Below are 19,574 nucleotides of genomic sequence, written 5' to 3' on the forward strand. Positions count from 1 at the left end.
ACGACAATAATAGAGATAAAAGGCACCTTTCTCTTTTAATATATAATAATAAAAATAATTTTTATTTAAATTAAATTTATATAAATTCATAAAATAGATTTTATATAAATTTATTTTTACAAGTAACGGTCAATATCGATCAATTAAAACCTTTCTCATCACGGAAATATTGAAACCCAATAAATAGTTAGTGTTATTCATATTGCCAATTTTAGATGCGGTCAGCGTGAGAAAATGGCCTGGTCGTGGCTCGTGGGCCGGCGAAGCTTGATGCTCATGACAGCATTTGCGGCAATTCGTACACCTATGCCATTATAATTAACCCTGCATTACGCAACTCCTTTGGCATCTTCGATTAGTACTCGTCTCTCCAATAATTTTTTCAACAATTTTCCTGAAATGATATGACTTTTTGGGATTGGAAAATTTGGAATGTCCACTTTCTGAATATATGCTTTTAGAAATTGAGGCCTTATTCTTTTGTAGCCTCATAATTACTACCATGCAACTTTCGTCTCCCACTAACTGCTTTCTAACCCCAAATTTGCTCATTTATGACAAGTTTGTTTACTAATATTTACTTAGAAATTCTTTGACTTGGAATTAAGAATACATGAGAGTTGAATATAATTATAAGATTTGGTATATTTTTAAAATAAAAATAAAAATTTTATTTTTAAAATATAATATTTAAAAAAATAATGATAAATTTTAGAGTAATTGATCACCATATACAGAAAAAATTGAATGAAAGAATACTCTCATAAAATAAATTAAGAGACCGTTATATTTGAAGAAATTTTTTTATCTATACTGAATTCACGTGGAGTCATAGTCTAAATAAAAATGAGATTCACATAAATTTATGTATTTTTAGTCAAAATTCATATAAATATAATTTACGTAAGTTTTTTCTCTTGAATCGTTTGTCTCCAAAGCAGCGCATTGAATGAAGAAGTATAGATGAATTGCAAAATTCCAAAGTTCCAAAAGGGCATTAACAACTCCTAAATTCAAAGAGTTGGCTTTGTGATTTAATGGTCAATCGTGGAAGTCACAAATGTCTTAACTCCATATTGGCAATGCATTCCATTTCAGGTAGTGCTGACTTCTTCGTAGGAAAGTTGTGTCCATTTTCCAGTAGAAATTAAATTGAGAAAGGAAGAGAAGCTATACTAAGGGGTCCACCGAGGCAGGAAATTAAAGAGCTTTCTGTCTGTTTCTAGCGAAAATAGTACTGGTGCAAGGCATTTGCTCATGCGTGTCCTGCTGGCTGGCTGCTTGTAATAGTGGACTTTGGCCAGTTCTTCGTCATATGGCTTGGTTTGTAGTCTCTCTTGTATTAAGGTTTTTCACATGTTGTAATTAATAACCCTTCCTTCCACTACAGGCCATGTGTTTCTCTCCAATTATTATTCCATTTTTTTGCAACATGTTCGCATGTAATGTCTACTACCAAATTCAAGTTAAACTCGTTATTAACTGAATCTTTCAACTAAGATTTTCTTTATTGCAAAACATATGTAAGATTTTCTTTATTCTAATTTTGCAAGAGTCATTATAGAGAAGGGTGTGTGAGTTTCGATCCCGAGAACAGAAGTGAGCAAGAGATGTCGTGAGCCATCTAAACTAGGTGGCCTTGGCGGACAAATTCAATACTGCTAGAGAGACAAGAGGGTTATGAAAAGACAAAAAAAATTCTTCCAAATCTAATGAAGAACATAAAAGTAAATAAAAAAAAGGTCAATAATTTGTTGTGTTTAATTGAAAAATGAGTTTTAATGTTGTTATATAGATTGGTATTTCTGAAATATCTATTAAGTGTCCAAATGGTAATGATTGTATATATTTTGTGTAAATAAAGTTTTTATCATAATTAGATTTTATTTTTGAATTTGAAAATTAATAATCATTCATCATAAAATTAATCGAAATAGATACGTGTCAAGATTTTATATTGATAATCCTACAAAAATATATAAATTAATAAAAAGAGTACTGAACTAATTATACAAGACATTTTGATTGGTGTTTTTTTATTTCTTCACCATTTTGAATCATGTGATAGCAATATTGAAGCCAAGTTGCTAGCTAGTTAATATGAAGAAGTTCTGGGGTATTATCCTCCTTCCCACATGAAGGGGCAAAAAAGACTGTTGTGTTTGATTTCATTTTGAGGTAGTTGAAAGAAAAACAGATGGCAACCAGTCGTAAACTAAGATCCCATTGATGGGGGCCGGCCATGCAAGAACAAACAACGACAAGAAGCCAGTGTAGCGATAAGAACCCATGAAAAAGACTGTCCATTAGCCACTTATAAGCCAACAGTGAGATATATTAAAAGGTGGTCGAAACATAAAAAGAGCTTCAACGAATTGCAGTATATAGTGAAGATAGTGTTTGTTATCCTTTGTGGATGGATAGATAGATGAAGCTGCTCCACTTTGTAAGGGAGGTAAAACTTCCATCAATGATGAACAAAAAGAGCCATTCCCAAGTTTAGACGAAGTTGTTTTTGAAATAATGTCTCCCATTGAACAAGTACAATGTGTTCCATTTTGCCGTGTCCAATATGAGAATGCATTATAGTCCCCAAATTGCTCTTCTACTCGGATAAAAAGCTTTTTGTACTTTTTATATAGTGAATGATGCTCACTTCTATAAGTAAAAGTAGAATTTGTTGCATGATTTTCACTTTAGTGACTCTATGACTTGAGAGATGTCGGTAATGGAAGAATAGCTAGGATTCGGATGTAACATAACCAGCAGACGCATCTCTACTTTACATCTTTGCTTATTTACTTAAATACAAACTCGAATGTCTTCGGAAAAAAAAAAAACACAAGCTCGATATGTTTTGTCGAGAATGACAAATATAGTAGAGATCAAAACGTACAGTTCATTGACAGGAATCAGCAACTTCTCCAAACCCTATTGGCTTTGTTATGTATTGAACTCATCTACTATGGATAAAAATTTGATATCTTTGGATATATATATTGATATTTGATTTAGAGATTTTTTACTTTCTGATGCAGACACTTTTCTTTTTCGTTGCTTTCAGTGGAAAACATGTCCATGGTCATTACATGCACGTCCACGAAATTGCCTAAAACATTGTGATCAACAGTTAAAATTTGGAAAATATATATACATTTTATTTTCAAAATTGTGTACATTATTATTAGCACTATAGGTGGTTGATTGCTTTCTTGCTATTTATCTAAGAGGGATAATTGTGAGATTGTAACATATGCCATTAATGGCCTGATATTGCATGGTGTTATATACAATAAGCAAATCTTAGAGAAGAGACGAGAAATCAACTTTAATTTTGTGGCCGTTGAGAAAATGTGCCGTACTCAACTCCAGGCAAAAGCCAGTGAGGCAGAAGAATTGCATAAGTTTTTATATTTAGTATTATTTTTTTTTAAAATAATGGATGGGATATAATTAATTAATATAAATTATTTTAGGAAGAAATCATCATCATCATCTTTATTATTATTTACTCGGCCCTAGCTAATGAAACCAAATGAAAGAAAGAAAATGGGGGACAGAAGGAATGGCCGACAATAGAAACAAGCGGGACCCGCAGCAGGCAATTGTTTGAGCAAGTCACAGGCTTCTGGGTCCGAAATTGTGCCATCTTCTTCATTCAGAGATGCTGTAACTTACTGAAATGGACCACCGAGTTTCAATGTCGATTTCAGGACACGTCGGAAACAGCCATCTGCTTCTTACTATATAATATGTCCCTCCATGCATGGACCACCTGCACTTTTGTAGAGTTTAGTTGCCCCATCTTTTATGCCTTTGTATCCATTTCTCTCCTCAGTTTTAATTTCATTTACTTATTATTTTTTTTAAAAAAAAGAAGGGAAGAATCTCGTACCGTCTTTTCTAATTAGTCCTGGGTTTCATGATTTTGCTTTAGGAAGCGTGTTGCCATTGGATGCAGGGTCTTTTGTTTTCATCTCTATAAGTTGTTCTAAGGTAAGCGCTGAAATTTGCGACTAATTAATTAATCATGACCTAATTTAGCTTAATAAGATGAAACATTAAAGAAGAAAGAAATGGAGAAATTGATCTCTGCAATATATGAAGTTAATTAGATTCGGAATTCAAGTCTAGAGATGTAAACGGGTAGGGTATCCGCGAAAATTAAACTACCCGAATCCGAACCCGATTTATATTAGTAATATCCGAACCCGTTCCGAACCCGATTTATATTAGTAATATCCGAACCCGTTCCGAACCCGATTAAAAATTAATTTAAACTATTCGAATCCGTCCCAAATCCGATTATTATTATCCGAATAAAACCGAACCCGTTTAATTTTATATATTTTAATTAATAATTTATATAAAAAATATTTTTCATTAATAATTTTTATTTAAAAAATTTAATATTTTTAAAGAATATTTAAATTTAAATTTTTAAATATAAATATATAAAAAAAATTTATAAATATTATTATAAAATATATTTTTTATATTAAATTAATTATTTATATAAATAGGTTCGGGTAGTAGGTACCCTGTACATAAAACTCGAATCTGATCCGAACCCACAACGGGTATTATTTTTAAAATCCGAACTCATTCCAAACCCGATTATAACTACTCAAATCCGTTCTATTAGGGTTCGGTCGGATCGGGTACCTGAAAATACCCGATCCGTCGCCATCCCTATTAAAGTCAAAGGAAATGAATAAGTTTTATATATGCATTTAGCATGAGGATATTAATAATGTCTTATTTTCCAACAAGAAAATCATGGCTTTATCGTGTGTCGGTAACTTTATCCACCATGTACTCTGTCGAGTATATTTTCTTTTTCTGTTTTTTTTTAAAAAAAAATATTTAAATAAATTCCTAATATTTTTTATGATTAATTACAATATAAAAAAAAAAAATGAAAGGAGGACATGGTTGCTGTCTCACTGACCACCAAATTAAGCCTCTACCTCAGCAACATCCATGGCCATACTTGACAAAAATGGTTTTATTTACCCATGAAATTTCTGGATACAGAGAATGGATTCGACAGAATATCTTGGAGGAAGCTGAGGTTATAAAGGGTCTGAGATTTATAAGTTCAACTTATAATTCTTATCTAATTATTTTTTAATTATTAAGCAAATTATAATTTTATTTATTTTTTAAATAGGTTGGCTAATGTTTATTTAATAAAGGTGATTAGTATGAAAAACTACAATTTCAATGATAAATACGTTGTAATTGTTTAAGTATATTAAACAAAGCGAAGAGAAATTGTAATTATTTTTGGGAGGGGTTGAAACAGCAACTTTCTGTCTCTGGTCAGCACAATCAATAGTCATTGATGCGTATTGTCGGGAAACTGTGACCCTTTGGACATTATCTTTTTTATCTCCTATATAAATACCACTTCACTTCCTCCAATCCTTTGCATCCAAAGAGCTAGCTTTCTCTCACTTTCTCAATCTATTTTATTCTATAAGATTGTTCACTTCAATATCTTTAGGGTTTATTTACGTTAAGTACAATACGTATTTGTATTTATCTATAATATACGTGAAAATGTTATCGTATAAAGCTTGTTCTGATTCGCATGGACAAGACTCTTCCTACTTCCTTGGGTGGCAAGAGTACGAGAAGAATTCATACCATCAGATTCACAATCCAAACGGGATTGTTCAGATGGGACTTGCAGAAAATCAGGTGAGCTTTATATTTTCACATCGTGATTTGGAATTAAAACCATTATCACGTTCTCAAATATCAGTAGCTGAATTACTTTTAAAAAAGAGTAAGTAATAATTTCTTTTCTCATTATTATTAAGGAGATTAATTGTCAAATTTCACTCCTGTAATCTTCAACTTTTTATTTAAATTAATTAGTCGATAAAATTAGCTAAACTTAATTTAGTTTATAAATAAAAAATAGGCTGAGTTTCTTGATTTAGTTCAAAAGTCAATAAAGTCAATTTATTATCTTTGAGTAAATTATTCTTTTCTTGATTTGACTCAAAATTTTGAAAACTCAATTTCTTAATAATACATTTATGAAATTAACAATGTATCGTTATGATGCACATGTGAGATTGGATGTAGAAAAGATGTGTTACTAGAAATGGCAAAAAAAGAAAATGGATTTTATATGGCAGCATTTGCAAACCCAATATGCTTTGTCTCCTTTGTTTGAAGATATACATATAATTTTGTTATAATATTATAAAGTGATAATGTCCATTTTGATATATTTTTCTCTTTTACTTTCTCATTCATCATATGATAATAACTCCAGCAGTGACTCTCTTCTTTGGCAGCTTTCCTTCGACCTTCTTGAATCTTGGCTAGAAAGCAATCCAGACTCTATGGGTTTTAAGAGAAATGGAGAATCTATCTTCAGAGAACTGGCTCTCTTCCAAGACTATCATGGCTTCCCTGCTTTCAAGAATGTAAATTTCTAATATAGCTTAATTTAATGCTCTTTTACACATTCTTTATTCTTGACCTGAAATTAATTATTCAGGCACTAGCTGAGTTCATGGCTGAAATAAGAAGAAATAAAGTGAAATTTGACCCAAACAAGCTTGTGCTCACTGCCGGCTCAACTTCTGCTAATGAAACTCTAATGTTTTGCCTTGCTGAACGCGGTGACGCCTTCCTTCTTCCAACGCCATATTACCCTGGGTAAGTTCTTGCTATCTCTCTCTAATTAATTATAAGAGCTTTTCATTTTATCGATCAACTAAGTTTTATTGTCAATTGTTTGAAAAATGGCAGATTTGACAGAGATCTTAAATGGCGAACTGAGGTTGAAATTGTTCCAATACATTGCTCAAGTTCAAACGGCTTTAGAATTACCATGTCTGCATTAGAAAAAGCCTACCAACAAGCTAAAAAACTCGACTTGAAAGTGAAGGGGATATTGATCGTGAATCCTTCAAACCCTTTAGGCACATCCATGACTCGCAATGAGCTTAACCTCATTGTTAGCTTCGCCATGGCCAAACAAGTTCATATAGTAAGCGACGAGATCTTTTCAGGCACTGTTTTTGACAGCCCTAACTTCATAAGCATAGCAGAAGCCCTAGTGGACAGACAACTTGAGAATACCGACATGTGGAGCCGCATTCACATTGTCTATAGCCTCTCAAAGGATCTAGGCTTATCGGGTTTTCGAGTTGGCATGATTTATTCCAACAATGAAACAGTAGTTTCTGCTGCAACCAAAATGTCAAGCTTTGGCTTAGTTTCGTCCCAAACCCAGTACCTACTCTCAAACATGCTAGCTGACAAGAAATTTACAGGAAAATACTTGAAAGAAAATCAGAAGAGAATAAAGAAGAGGAAACAAATGCTTGTTTCCGGGCTTGAGAATGCAGGAATCGGGTGCTTGAAAAGCAATGCCGGCTTGTTTTGCTGGGTGGACATGAGGCATCTTTTAAGCAAGCAAACGTTTGAAGCAGAGAAAGAGCTGTGGAAGAAAATTTTAAGCGAAGTTGGTCTCAATATCTCTCCTGGATCTTCTTGCCACTGCTCTGAGCCAGGTTGGTTCAGAATTTGCTTTGCAAATATGTCAGCAGAAACACTTGGTGTTGCAATGGAACGCATCAAGGATTTCGCAGAATCTGTCACTTCCAATAGGAGCAGAAGGATCTATATATGCCACCAAATGATCAGTGATCAAAGATCTCTGATCAATAAGTGGGTTTCCAAATTATCATCATACGATCACGAATCAGACCGTTAAAATGTGCAGAGATATATATGAATTGAATCTGCTTGACAGCGCAAAAACGAAGACATGTTTACGTATATTTACAGTTGATTAGCGACTATATGTCCACAGACAAATTTCAATAGCAATTTTCTTGCTTTATCGTTGGTGTTGTCTCTAGTCTTTTCTTCTTTATCTCGAGTCTGAAAATCAAACGTCAGTGTACGAAGAATCGGTGTCAAATTTATCTATAATAATAATGATGATAATAATAATAATAATAATAAAAATAATGATAATGATAATGGCGTGAACATGTAAAATGTAGTGGAACTTTTAAAAGGACAAAAACATTTTATTAATAAAAATTTTTATAAATCACAAAAATTAAATAGTATTTATTTTTAAAAAATTAATATGAGTATTTAAGTGTAAGATATATAAATTTTATTATAAAAGGTGACTTATTAAATTTAGCAAATTTATTAGACCTTTTTAATAATATTTATTTTAAGAGAATGATTTATTATTTTTAAATGATAGTAATTTTATGGATTTATTTAGTTATGAATTATGAATAATTTATTTAAAATGATTTAGTATTTATTCAAAATGATTTATAAATAATTTATTAATTATCAATAGATTTTAGTTAATAAAATATAGATGATATAATTATGTAATAACTTATTATTTTTGTAAGAAATTATCTTATTATATTTATTTAGTGCAGTTACTTTTACATTAAATTACATTTTTAATATTAAAATATTTAAACCCATTTCAAATTCAATTATTTTTATTTAAAAATATTCAAAATACATTTAATTTTATATATTTTAATTAATAACTTAATATATTTTTATTTTTAAAATTGAAATATATCAAAACATTTATAGATTTTATTATAAAAATATATTTTATATTTAATTAATTATTTATTTATATAAATAAATTGAGAACATGAACCCAAACTTCAAACCGCTCCAAATCTGATTATATATTATCCAATAGAATTCCATCCAAATTAATATTTCACTTTCCTTTCTGCTTAGGAAATATCTACTTTTTATTTAAGAGTAAACCTCTAATAATTTTCTGAATTCGCATGTGCCAGCCAGGCTAGGCCCATCTGTTATGAATACAAGTAGGCCCAGCTCACTCACACATTATTTGTACACGTGGTTTTCTCCGGGTAGATCGCGATGCAGCGTAACATACACCCCGCGTAAACCGCCATAAACACTCACTATCAGTGTAATCAGTTTGCACGACAAAAACAGTTTGGTTTGTTCAGCTTACCGTCCGCCACGTGGCACTTCCATCGCTCTCTAGCGAATCTCCACAAAACGTGGCACGTGGCATTCCGTTCCTCCTGCCTAATTGCTTTGCCAATAATATTATGCAAACTATACCCATATTTTTAATTTTGCGTGTAGTAAGCAACTTTACCATTCTCCCTTTCCAATTAATTCAAGTTTTCTCCGATTTAATTTTTATTTTTCTCATTTTTTTTCATTTTTGTTTTAGGGTTTTTGATTTTCTATCTCATCTGTTCCTCCTCCATAATTGATATTTTTGCGCTTCTTTTTCTGGCTGTTCATGTGAAATGGAAGCAAACGCGTGTCAGTGGCATATAAGCTGTTGACACGATTTCGGATATTGCTTTTGTTTCGCCTTTTCATTTTGATTTGCTCTGGATTTCTTTCTGGTTCCCTGATTGTCTGGACTGCAGGAGCTTTTAATAGGTACCACGTCTCAATCTTTTTCACCCCTTCTGCTGTTTATATTGTTATTTTCATTGTGTGTTGGTTCTTCTTTAAAAATATATACTTTCTCAAATTGTAGAGTGGGGTGGGGGAGTAAAGAAAGTTATCATTATTTGTTATGTAGTTGGTGGTGTTTGCAGAACAACAAATTTGACTGAAAGCAAGTGGGATATCAGAATTGAGGATGGTTCTTTCGAGTATGATTAAGCTGTCATAGAATTAGGAACAGCTTGGTGCCATTTTAGAATTAGATACAGACTAGTATGGAACTTTTGGGAGTCAATTTGGAGTTTGATTGGTTCGCAATTCTGGGTTTGCATTTTGACGTCAAAAGTCGTATCATGTAGGCATGTATTTCTTCGAGTATATACTTTGACGAGTGTGGGGTTTCTGTTTCTTGAATATACTGCATCAAATATATGATGAAATGTTTGTACGCTTCTCCCTTCAATGATCTTCTACGGCTGTTACGCACTTGTGCAATGAGATTTATATGATTGCAGATCCAGTGGAGGCAGATGGACATTGCTGCCCTTTTAACTTCAGCTGGGATTAATATTGGTCTGTGCGTGGTGCTTTTTTCCTTGTATTCAATATTAAGAAAGCAACCGAGCAACAGGGTTGTGTATTTTGGCCGGAGGCTTGCTACAGTACGTATAAGGAGTGATGATTTCTTCTCCATTGAGAGATTTGTGCCCTCTCCAAGTTGGATTTTAAAGGCTTGGGAAACAACTGAAGAAGAAATATTGTCCATTGGCGGTCTTGATGCATTAGCTTTTCAAAGGACGCTCGTTTTCAGGTGACGAATTAGTCTTCTTGGTATAGAGTGCAAGTTCTGTTTACCCTTCTTTTCTTGATTGTGAATCAGAAAAAATATATAAAAATAAATCGTTTCAATTGCATATTTTGCAAATACACTTGTTCCTTATCTCTCTAATTTCATGGTAAATGCATTAGCAGCTCCGGTCCAATGTACATGCAACACTCATAGGGAAGCACCAGAAGGAGGGGGTTTATAGTAGACTTTATTTTGTATTATTATCAGTCTAAAAAGCTGATTTGGCCAGTGTATTGAACAGCCGTGGAAGCTTCTAGGAAGTTGATAAAATAATTATTCAAATCTTTGGCATGGATCTTATTGGGTAATTAGTGGTAAAAAAATTCTAATATTTTACTTTCCTTCAAGAAGATCGTTATTCATACACTTCCTAATTCCTATTATCTATAAGTTTATAAATTTTAAGAAATATACTGAAGTTGGTTGCATGTTTTAATTTTTTTTTTTCTTTCAGTTGAAATTCTTGACATTGTTTTGCCTTAACTAGCATGATAAGATTCACAATCAATGATATCCATTCGATCATGACTGATTTTGGATGTTAATGTCTTCTTCCTTTACAGTATCCGTATTTTTTCCATTGCTGCAATCATTTGCCTCCTTCTAGTGCTTCCGATGAATTATTATGGCAAAGAGATGCAACACAAGCAGATCCCAGCGGAGTCATTGGATGTATTTACAATAGGGAATGTCAAAGAAGGTTCTAGATGGTATGTGCTTTATTTTTCCATTATTTATCAAACCACCTTGATAATAATTAGATATGAGAAGGTGGACCTGTTTCATTCTCTTATAGGTTTGTAATTCTACCTAACAGTGGTTTGGAGCGTTTATCCAGCCTCTGCTTGTGTAGTCTATAATGACTCAATGGAGATTTTTCGTTTTCCCTAGTTCTTTGTTTGTATGTTTCTTTTGCCTTTTCCTTTTTTTTTCTTTTAAAGTTGTCATATTAGAATAGGTTCCTTTTTAACTTTAAGAAAAGTAAACTAGATTTTTTTTAAGGTCTTGAAAATTTTATATTCTGGTTCTCGGAAAATTGATTTATGCTTGTCTATTTTGCCAACTATTGTTTCTTGTGATTAATATCATAATATCCATCCAACAAAATTACGTACCTTATGTTTTACGCAATAAGATTTGATCACTCATTCTTTCCTATACTTTATTTTCATCATTGTTCAGGCTTTGGGCCCATTGTCTAGCTCTGTACGTCATATCTTGCGGGGCCTGTGTTCTCCTTTACTTTGTAAGGATGTGAAACCATACATTAGTCTCTCTACTTCTTCCCCATTTATAGCAGATTTGTTTATGCCCAGATGCATGCATTTGTGAATATTTTATGATTCTTTAATGTTTGCCACTTCTTGTAGGAGTATAAAAGCATCACTGAAATGAGACTAGCACATATAATCAAATCCCCTCTGAATCCAAGTCATTTCACTGTCCTTGTCCGCTCAATACCATGGTCTCCAGAAGAATCATATAGTGATTCAGTGAAGAAATTCTTTGCAAATTATTACGCATCAAGCTACTTGTCACACCAAATAGTGTATCATCGTGGAATTATTCAAAAATTAATGGTGCGCTGCGGATACTTTGGCTAGCAGATTTTTTAGATATATTTAGCCATTATTAAATCTCTTTCAATTGAAGTGTTCACAAGATTCTTAGTTATATTTGGATTAATGGAAATTGGTTTAATGGTTGCTATTATGAAATCACTTTTGATTGAAGTATTCACAAGATTCATTGGTTAAGAAGTTGCTATTGTTAAAATCACTTTTGATTGAAATGCTCACAGGATTCTTGGTTATATTTGGTTTAATAGGTTCTTCAAAACAAAAAAATTGATGCTAACAAATTTAGTCATCAGTTACTGAGCAAAATCTGAAGCAAACAAGGTCTAGATGATTGTGTCATTTTGCTAATAGAGATATGTATCCGCTATTTCGATGTAATTATTCACAATAGTAGTATTTATGCTATATTTATTACAATATTTTTGTTATGATATATTTTGTTGCTTCAGATAGATTGATTTTTATTTATTTCCACGGGGATATAATGTAATGCTAAGTAAGAGTTAAGTGCTGTAGATTGAGTTTTGAACTTCTTCCCCTTTCACCGTGCTTATATTCTCCACTTGCTCAATTAGTTCTCATTTGTTGTTTACTTTCAATAGAACATTCAATTTATGTTTTTTGACACTTTTTCCTTTGCAGGCAGATGCTGAGAAAATGTGCAAAATGATTATGCCGGTTCCTATTGATGGAAAAAGTTTAAGGCCGTGTTGTCTTTCTGCAGATAATACGACTTCTTTTAAGATCCTCTCCAGTGAACTAGGAAGTGTCAAGGATAGCATCAGCTACAATGATTTGGATATAGCGACAAGAGAAAATGTAAGAATCTTTAACAATCAAATAATAATTCTGACATAGGGATACCTGTGATCTCAACATGCATTTAATTGATCCTTCATTTGTAGCTTTGTTTCCCACCTTGAAGTTTTGACAAATGCTTCTCTGCATCTTTTTAAGTGATATTCCTTCCATCACTCCCAGGGAGATATTTTTTGCGGTAAATTTTTGGGTTGTTGCGTCATGTCATATATGTGGGTGTAGATGCCTGACAGTTAGTATTGGTTCTCGTTTTTACAATTTGTATGCAAATGGTTGCATGGTAGCTAAATCTTTATTTTGTTTAATACAGGAGTGTCCCGTTGCTTTTGTTTTTTTCAAGACTCGCTATAGTGCTGTGGTTGCCACACAAGTGCTTCAATCATCAAATCCCATGTTGTGGGTCACAGAATTGGCCCCAGAACCACATGATGTTTTATGGTCAAACCTCTCTATACCGTATAGACAGCTTTGGCTGCGGAAGATAGCAACATTATTGGCTGCTATAGTCTTCATGTTTTTGTTTCTTATTCCTGTGACATTTGTGCAAGGCTTGACTCAACTAGATAAGCTGTCAAGAACATTCCCATTTTTGAGAGGGCTTCTAAAAAAGTAAGTTCTGAAACTTTATGATGAATGCTGGTTTGTGCTTGCCAATTTTTATTATTGTAGATTTTTCCTTTTTCATGTAGCTTATCTGTTGATTCATTTCATGGTTAAAGGATAAGTAATTATATTGTCTATTTAACAATTTGGATGTGTCTTTAAGGCATCTTATGTTCACATTATTAATTGTTATAGTACTTAGTATCTCTAGATAGCATATGAACATGCTACCACAGATGAAAATAACAGTATGTCACACAGGCTGGAGGTGGTTCATTTGCTAACCTAATTAGTTCTTTAGTTTATTATTCTCGGAACCTACAGGCAATAGGTAATCCAAGATCGTTCTATGCTTTGGGAAAAAAAAAATTACATTTCGATACTCCTGGTCTTGTTTATCAGTCCGTGTGCATTTTGTTTGTTCATGAATGAGACTTCGTGCTGTTGTCAGGTCAAATTTCATCGGCATGTTAGATGCTAGAAAAAAAAAATCATTTTCCTATATCACTACGAGTTCCTAGTTTGCACTTAATTATTCATTTGTACTACCTGCTCTATGTTTTTTGTGTTATTTATATGGTTTGACATCTTCAAAATGGTGTTTTAAAAAAAAAATTAAATAATAATTTGAAACATTCTATTGGGAGCTTAATTTAATGGAGTTCTCATATTTTGGTCAAAATCCAAATCCAATTGACTACTTCTCTTTCCTCAGACATGTCATATCCTTTAAGTTTTTATTTTGCTTAGAAGAGATGAGAATAGGAAAATAAAATATGGATCATTGTAGTTTTGACAAAGGAAAATATACATATTTGTTGCGAACTTATTCATGTTTTTGTGCAGGGACTTTATGAACCATGTGGTAACAGGTTACTTACCAAGTGTCATATTAATGTTGTTTCTGTATACCGTTCCACCGATGATGATGTTATTCTCATCAGTGGAGGGGCATGTTTCTCGAAGTGGAAGGAAAAGGAGTGCAGGCTTGAAAGTTTTGTACTTCACAATTTGGAATGTTTTTTTCGTTAACGTTCTCTCAGGCTCCATCATTAGTCAATTGAATGTCTTCTCTAGTGTAAGAGACATACCTACGCAACTTGCCAAGGCAATACCTACTCAGGTGACATTTTTGTGATATTGGATATATTATTGTAATCCTGTCATCAATGTGTCTCCTTTGAGATGCTTGCATCTGCTTACTATCAGTTGTGTTCCATTTTGTACTATGTATGGTTTTGGTTTTTGCTTGAATGTGTGTGTTTTCTTGTCTTATTAATTTCTAAGATTGTAAATATTTTTTATCATCTGAATGAGGATTCACCATATAATCAAGAATTCTTAATTTCTACTGTAATAAAGAGGACACGATAAAACATTCATTAGACAAAAATGACAATTTGGACTAAATGTTGATGCTATCACATTTTATCAAATGCTGAGAGTTCCTAATTCTAATATTATTTATATTAAGATTGTGTATAACTGTTTTTTCATATATATACATATAGTTACGACATTAGCTAGTGGTGTTTTATAAGAATGAGAAAGTTATTTGAGAAAGATTGGAAATAGATCTTTTTTAATCTTTAGTTAGGGTTCTTAAATTTCTACAACTCCTGCAATACTTTATATAATAATACCTCTATTGCTTTAAATGATTCTAAATGCACTACAAATATTAGAATATAGGAGCTATAATATTTGTGTTTTAGATGGAAGGTAACACTTTTTTTTTTGAAAGAGAAGAGTGAAACTTGGGTTGTTGGGCACACACCAAGGGTTATTGTTCATGTATTAACAATTTGAATCTCAAATGAATTTGCCTTGTGACTTCATTTTGTTGAAAACATTTTGATAGAGAAATCTTGGAGTATATGAGTAATATTTATAATTGTATAGTTTGTAAACTTCAAGTTGGTGTTTTTTTAATCTTCATGTTATTATTAACATGGTGGTCTATTTGAATATTTAATATAATGAAAATTAAATATTTCTCATAGTGAACAACATCATTAATGCAGCTTATGTGAAAAAAGACTAGTGAAAAATAACATTGGATATAAACAGTTCTGTTTGATGTTTTCCTTTTCAGAAAAACAGTAATTGGATTCTATAAATGTAAAGCTCTTAAAGTACTAAAAAATATCCATGCCGCCTCCTCAAAGCTTAAGATTAATATTTATTATATATATTGTTTTCATATTTACAGGCTAGCTTCTTCATGACTTACGTTTTAACGTCAGGTTGGGCAAGTCTGGCTTGTGAACTAATGCAACTGTTCCCTCTTAGCATCAACATGTTCAAAAAATTCATTCTCAGAAACAAAGAAGATTGTTCTGATGATCTCATGACCTTCCCATATCATACAGAAGTTCCTAGGGTCCTACTGTTTGGTCTTATTGGCTTCACTTGTGCAATCATGGCACCCTTAATATTGCCCTTTTTGCTGGTTTACTTTTTTATGGCCTATCTTGTATACCGCAACCAGGTAACTTTCTTCTTTCTTTGCTTTTTGTGCTCATTAATGTTGTGTGCGGGGCTTGAATTGGAGAAGCACATACTTTTCACCTGTACAAGCAAGCTATCAAAGTCTGTTTTAAGAATTAATTGTGAATTCTAGTCTCTATTGTATGGCTGTCAAGTTCATTTTTGGCTGTCAAGTTCATTTTTGGCCTTCTGATTGAACCACTTCAGAGAATATATATTTTACAAATTTCATATGAGTGTAAGGGTTTTTTTTTTTTGGTTGGTTTTTTTATAAGATGCATGTGGCTCTGACCTTTGAAAGGTAATGAGGGCCAAATCAAAGGTTGAGAGAGGAAAATAAATTATTGTTGGTAATGAAAGTGTAGCATTTTTAGCATTTGTAAATGTATATTGGACATTCCTCTTCATTGATATTGCTTTAGGAGCGTTTTTTCTTTTCTTTTGAGATTAAGACACAGTTTACTATAGTGTGGAGTAAAGATAGATGAGATTTCCTGAGGAAGAAAGTAGACACCTTAAAATGGAAATATTCGTTCTGATATTCAAATCTATTCATTCCGGTTCTCCATTTAAGTGTGTTGCTTCAATGTTTGCGTACATTTCTCTCTTGCAGATTCTCAATGTATACATACCAAAATACGAGGGTGGAGGTCACTTTTGGCCTATTGTGCACAAGACAACAATTTTTTCATTAGTGTTGACACAAATTATAGCGATCGGGGTCTTTGGAATTAAAAGATCACCTATTGCATCAGGTTTCACCTTTCCATTAGTAATTTGCACCCTGCTATTCAATGAATATTGCAGGCAGCGATTTGCCCCTGTTTTCAAGAGGGACGCTGTACAGGTACTAAATAGATTTTTCTTTTTGAGATCTCTCTCTATCTCTCTCTCGCTTTCTGTGTGTGTGTTTACCAAGTTTGTTGGGTTTATTAGGTTCTTATAGACATGGATAGGCGCGACGAACAGTCTGGGAGAATGAAGGAAATCCATCAACAATTAAATTCAGCGTATTGCCAGATCCCAATGACTTCTCATGAATTATGTGCATCTGCACATGGTGGTGTTAATAAGATCGAAGATCCAGAGGGCGCTGGTGCAGGTTTGGTTTGAGTATTCTTTTTAACGGATAGATGACTTCCTCAATCTGGAGTAAGGAAATAACTGGTTTTCCATGCTTTTTCACTTCTCAGGAACGGAACTTAACGAATTAACTGAAACATGTGCTGTTGTCAATTTTGGAGGAGAAACATCAACTGAAAATTGATTAATTTGTCTTGTATATAAGCTACACCAAATTCAGTTCATGCATTAAAATCATCATGCTTCAGATGGGGCTTTAACGTGGCAAGCCGTGTAAATGTTCAAGTTTCATACAGAAGATAGCATTGGGACGTATGGCCCTTGATAGGAAAAAATTCACTGTTACAGGAATAGGATTAGGATTGAGATTGTCATGTTTTTATAGGTTTTTTTGTTTTTTTTTTGCTCTTTTTCTTTTCTTTTATTTTCTTTAAGAGGGCTGGGATGCTATATGTAATTGGAAGAGCAAAGCCGATTTTGATTCGTTATATCACAGCTATGTACAATGTTTTATTTTCTTTTTCTTTTTCTTTTTCTTTTTTTAATAAAAAAACTTCTAAATCATAGTTTGAATCAGATTATAATGTCCGACATAATCAGATCAAATGTCTTTTAGAATCAGATCAAGTTAAAATTCAATGAAGAGAAGAATCGTCATTGGTCCCTTTAACTTCAGATAATTTGAGGTCGTAGAACCTGATCGAGTTCATATGAAGCACTGATCTTGGAGGTCAATATGGCTGAATTGAAGAAATATAATGGGCTGGCATCATCCGTCACTTTTCAAATTATTTTTCAATGGATATGATAATCTCGTTTCCAACATAAAAGTAGTAGTAATTTTGCTTAATAACATGAAGGTATCACAATTAGGAAGGGCTTTTAAATAATTTGGTAACTAAATCTGATTCCATGAACCATCTGGTTCAACAATTTATACAATTACAGGGATGTCCAATATACAGATGTAATTTTATTCCTTCGCATCGGCTGCTAATGAGGGTTCTTGATCACTAGAGAAGACATTCTCCTTTGTTGGTTCATCATTTTCTTTCAATAGCTGTCTCCACAACCACAAAACTTGCAGCAACCCACCATTTGCAACATGCAAAAGGAACACTTGTGCGCGTGCAGCAAAATATGTAGAGATGACCTTAGTGAGAACAAACAAGCAACTGATACTAGCAAGAACCAAGTTCAATCCCTTGTCCTGTTCAACAACCAACGTAAATTACATCAGGCAGCAGCACAAATGTTTAATACATTTTTGCAAAAGAACTAGTAAACATGGCAAGGACATGTAAGTTAGAACAACTTGCCTCACTGGCTTGTATCACCTCCTGCAGTATCTCCTTTAAATAGTCGGTGATCAAACAGCCAATAAGAAGACCAACAGGAATCATCAACTCCTGGTTTCTAGAAATGGAAAATATGACATCTGATACAGAGCTAAAGATGAAGACAGCTATGAGGGACCATTTCAGTGCTGCCTGTCCAATAAACATTAATCGTTTTAGCAGCTCGTCTCCTGCCTTTCTCCAAGGAAACTCTTTCACGGGGTCAGGGGTAGCCTCCCACAACCTCTCCTTGGCAATACTCAATTGTAATTTGACCTTATCTGTTTCACCAAACTGGGGATTTATTATTTTCATGAAGCATGTGGGAGAGCGTTGGGGATGTGCAAGCAAAAATGGCCGTCGATGGAGTTGACTAGGTTGGTTTTTGAACCGGTTAATCTGTATAAAGGGCAAAAGATAATGTCATGAACATATTTTCTTGAGATTGGGCCATTTGATTCAGCTGATGAATAAGCAATTCAATTCAAGAGACCACAAGGTCACCATTTGAATCTATATTGGACAAATCTGAGAACGAAAAAGAAAGACTCAAGGAAATGAAATCAGCGGACAAAGGATTACCTTTTGGTGTTTGATGCATGAAATTAAGGTGGCAAGTGTTATTTGTGTATCTAATTGATGGGAAAAAAAATTACAGGGCATTGCAGGAAGCAAAATTCAACAGAAATTACAATTACAAATTATCGCCATTTTCACCGAAAGTTCAAAAAACCCAACTCAGAAATAAGGATAATAACAACAAAAACATAACACAATAGCTCAAAAAGTGATGATGAAATCATGAAAACTAATTCACAACGCCTCGTAGGACTAGCACTGTAGATTATAAAGTAATATATGAACCTACTTCACCACTAACCACCGATATTTTGCTATGTTTCGATTTTTACCATGCAGTTTAGAACATAACCATAAAGGAAGTATCTTTATTGATTCATATATCCAAAGCAGCAAGCTGACTACGGATTAGCTGAGCTAACAAGAAGTGACATTCTAAGCTTTTGAAATTTGTTGCTGAAATTGAACCGAATTAATTGTAGTTGAAACGTAATCCGACAGAAGAACCGTAAATGGCACCTGAAATTTTGGAGTTGGAGTAAGGAGAGAAGATGCCATTGAAGAGACAGTGCTCTTCTATTATCCACTTGCTCTTCCTTCACGTCGTCTTTCTCTTTCTCTTTCTCTTCCTTCTGCCTCTCTCTTCCCTCTAGGGTTTAGCAGGCCTGTGGGCATTTTTGTCATTTTCATCTGAACTTAGAATTTTTTGTGGGCCGGAGCTTTGCAGACAAACCCAAAGATTTGGGCTTGGGCTTGGTCCATGAC

The 19,574-nt window shown here is 33.3% G+C and overlaps 3 protein-coding genes across 6 annotated transcripts; 2 read left to right on the plus strand and 1 right to left on the minus strand.

The window, feature by feature from the left end:
* The first annotated feature begins 5,565 nt into the window (after window positions 1–5,565).
* Window positions 5,566–7,824, plus strand: LOC110605770 (1-aminocyclopropane-1-carboxylate synthase 3). Its single transcript, XM_021744403.2, has 4 exons — window positions 5,566–5,706; window positions 6,315–6,446; window positions 6,521–6,681; window positions 6,775–7,824. Exons 1-4 carry the CDS (start codon window positions 5,566–5,568, stop codon window positions 7,742–7,744), a joined length of 1,404 nt encoding a protein of 467 aa, XP_021600095.1. The 3' UTR covers window positions 7,745–7,824.
* A 1,188-nt stretch (window positions 7,825–9,012) lies between these two features.
* Window positions 9,013–17,416, plus strand: LOC110606484 (CSC1-like protein RXW8). Of its 3 annotated transcripts, XM_021745302.2 has the most exons (13): window positions 9,013–9,149; window positions 9,242–9,459; window positions 9,984–10,279; window positions 10,882–11,028; window positions 11,501–11,564; window positions 11,689–11,898; window positions 12,541–12,717; window positions 13,028–13,326; window positions 14,167–14,443; window positions 15,533–15,811; window positions 16,424–16,657; window positions 16,747–16,912; window positions 17,004–17,416. In XM_021745302.2, the coding sequence occupies exons 3-13, from the start codon at window positions 9,999–10,001 to the stop codon at window positions 17,075–17,077; spliced, it is 2,208 nt and encodes a 735-aa protein (XP_021600994.1). In that variant the 5' UTR covers window positions 9,013–9,149; window positions 9,242–9,459; window positions 9,984–9,998; the 3' UTR covers window positions 17,078–17,416. The 3 variants fall into 3 exon arrangements, with proteins under 3 accessions (XP_021600994.1, XP_021600993.1, XP_021600997.1); XM_021745301.1 differs by having other exon boundaries at window positions 9,137–9,459; XM_021745305.2 differs by lacking the exon at window positions 9,013–9,149 and having other exon boundaries at window positions 9,156–9,459; window positions 9,605–10,279.
* Window positions 17,417–17,709: 293 nt separating this feature from the next.
* Window positions 17,710–19,486, minus strand: LOC110606485. Of its 2 annotated transcripts, none has more exons than XM_021745306.2 (3): window positions 19,329–19,486; window positions 18,213–18,629; window positions 17,710–18,103 (listed from the first exon to the last, which is right to left on the minus strand). In XM_021745306.2, the coding sequence occupies exons 1-3, from the start codon at window positions 19,365–19,367 to the stop codon at window positions 17,867–17,869; spliced, it is 693 nt and encodes a 230-aa protein (XP_021600998.1). In that variant the 5' UTR covers window positions 19,368–19,486; the 3' UTR covers window positions 17,710–17,866. The 2 variants fall into 2 exon arrangements, with proteins under 2 accessions (XP_021600998.1, XP_043809219.1); XM_043953284.1 differs by lacking the exon at window positions 19,329–19,486 and adding an exon at window positions 19,142–19,308.
* Window positions 19,487–19,574: the final 88 nt, after the last annotated feature.

Source organism: Manihot esculenta, chromosome 18 (genome assembly GCF_001659605.2).
Source record: "Manihot esculenta cultivar AM560-2 chromosome 18, M.esculenta_v8, whole genome shotgun sequence".
In the NCBI taxonomy this organism is placed as follows: Eukaryota; Viridiplantae; Streptophyta; class Magnoliopsida; order Malpighiales; family Euphorbiaceae; genus Manihot; species Manihot esculenta.

Coding starts and splice junctions, on each gene's coding strand:
- LOC110606484 (XM_021745302.2), top strand. CDS start 9,999: ATGGACATTGCTGCCCTTTTAACTTCAGCTGGGATTAATATTGGTCTG. Junction 12,718..13,027: donor ATATAGCGACAAGAGAAAAT/GTAAGAATCTTT, acceptor TGTTTAATACAG/GAGTGTCCCGTTGCTTTTGT. Junction 16,913..17,003: donor TCCAGAGGGCGCTGGTGCAG/GTTTGGTTTGAG, acceptor TTCACTTCTCAG/GAACGGAACTTAACGAATTA.
- LOC110606485 (XM_021745306.2), bottom strand. CDS start 19,367: ATGGCATCTTCTCTCCTTACTCCAACTCCAAAATTTCAG. Junction 18,630..19,328: donor CTCCAACTCCAAAATTTCAG/GTGCCATTTACG, acceptor CCCTTTATACAG/ATTAACCGGTTCAAAAACCA. Junction 18,104..18,212: donor AGGTGATACAAGCCAGTGAG/GCAAGTTGTTCT, acceptor GTTGTTGAACAG/GACAAGGGATTGAACTTGGT.
- LOC110605770 (XM_021744403.2), top strand. CDS start 5,566: ATGTTATCGTATAAAGCTTGTTCTGATTCGCATGGACAAGACTCTTCC. Junction 6,447..6,520: donor GCTTCCCTGCTTTCAAGAAT/GTAAATTTCTAA, acceptor TTAATTATTCAG/GCACTAGCTGAGTTCATGGC. Junction 6,682..6,774: donor CCAACGCCATATTACCCTGG/GTAAGTTCTTGC, acceptor GAAAAATGGCAG/ATTTGACAGAGATCTTAAAT.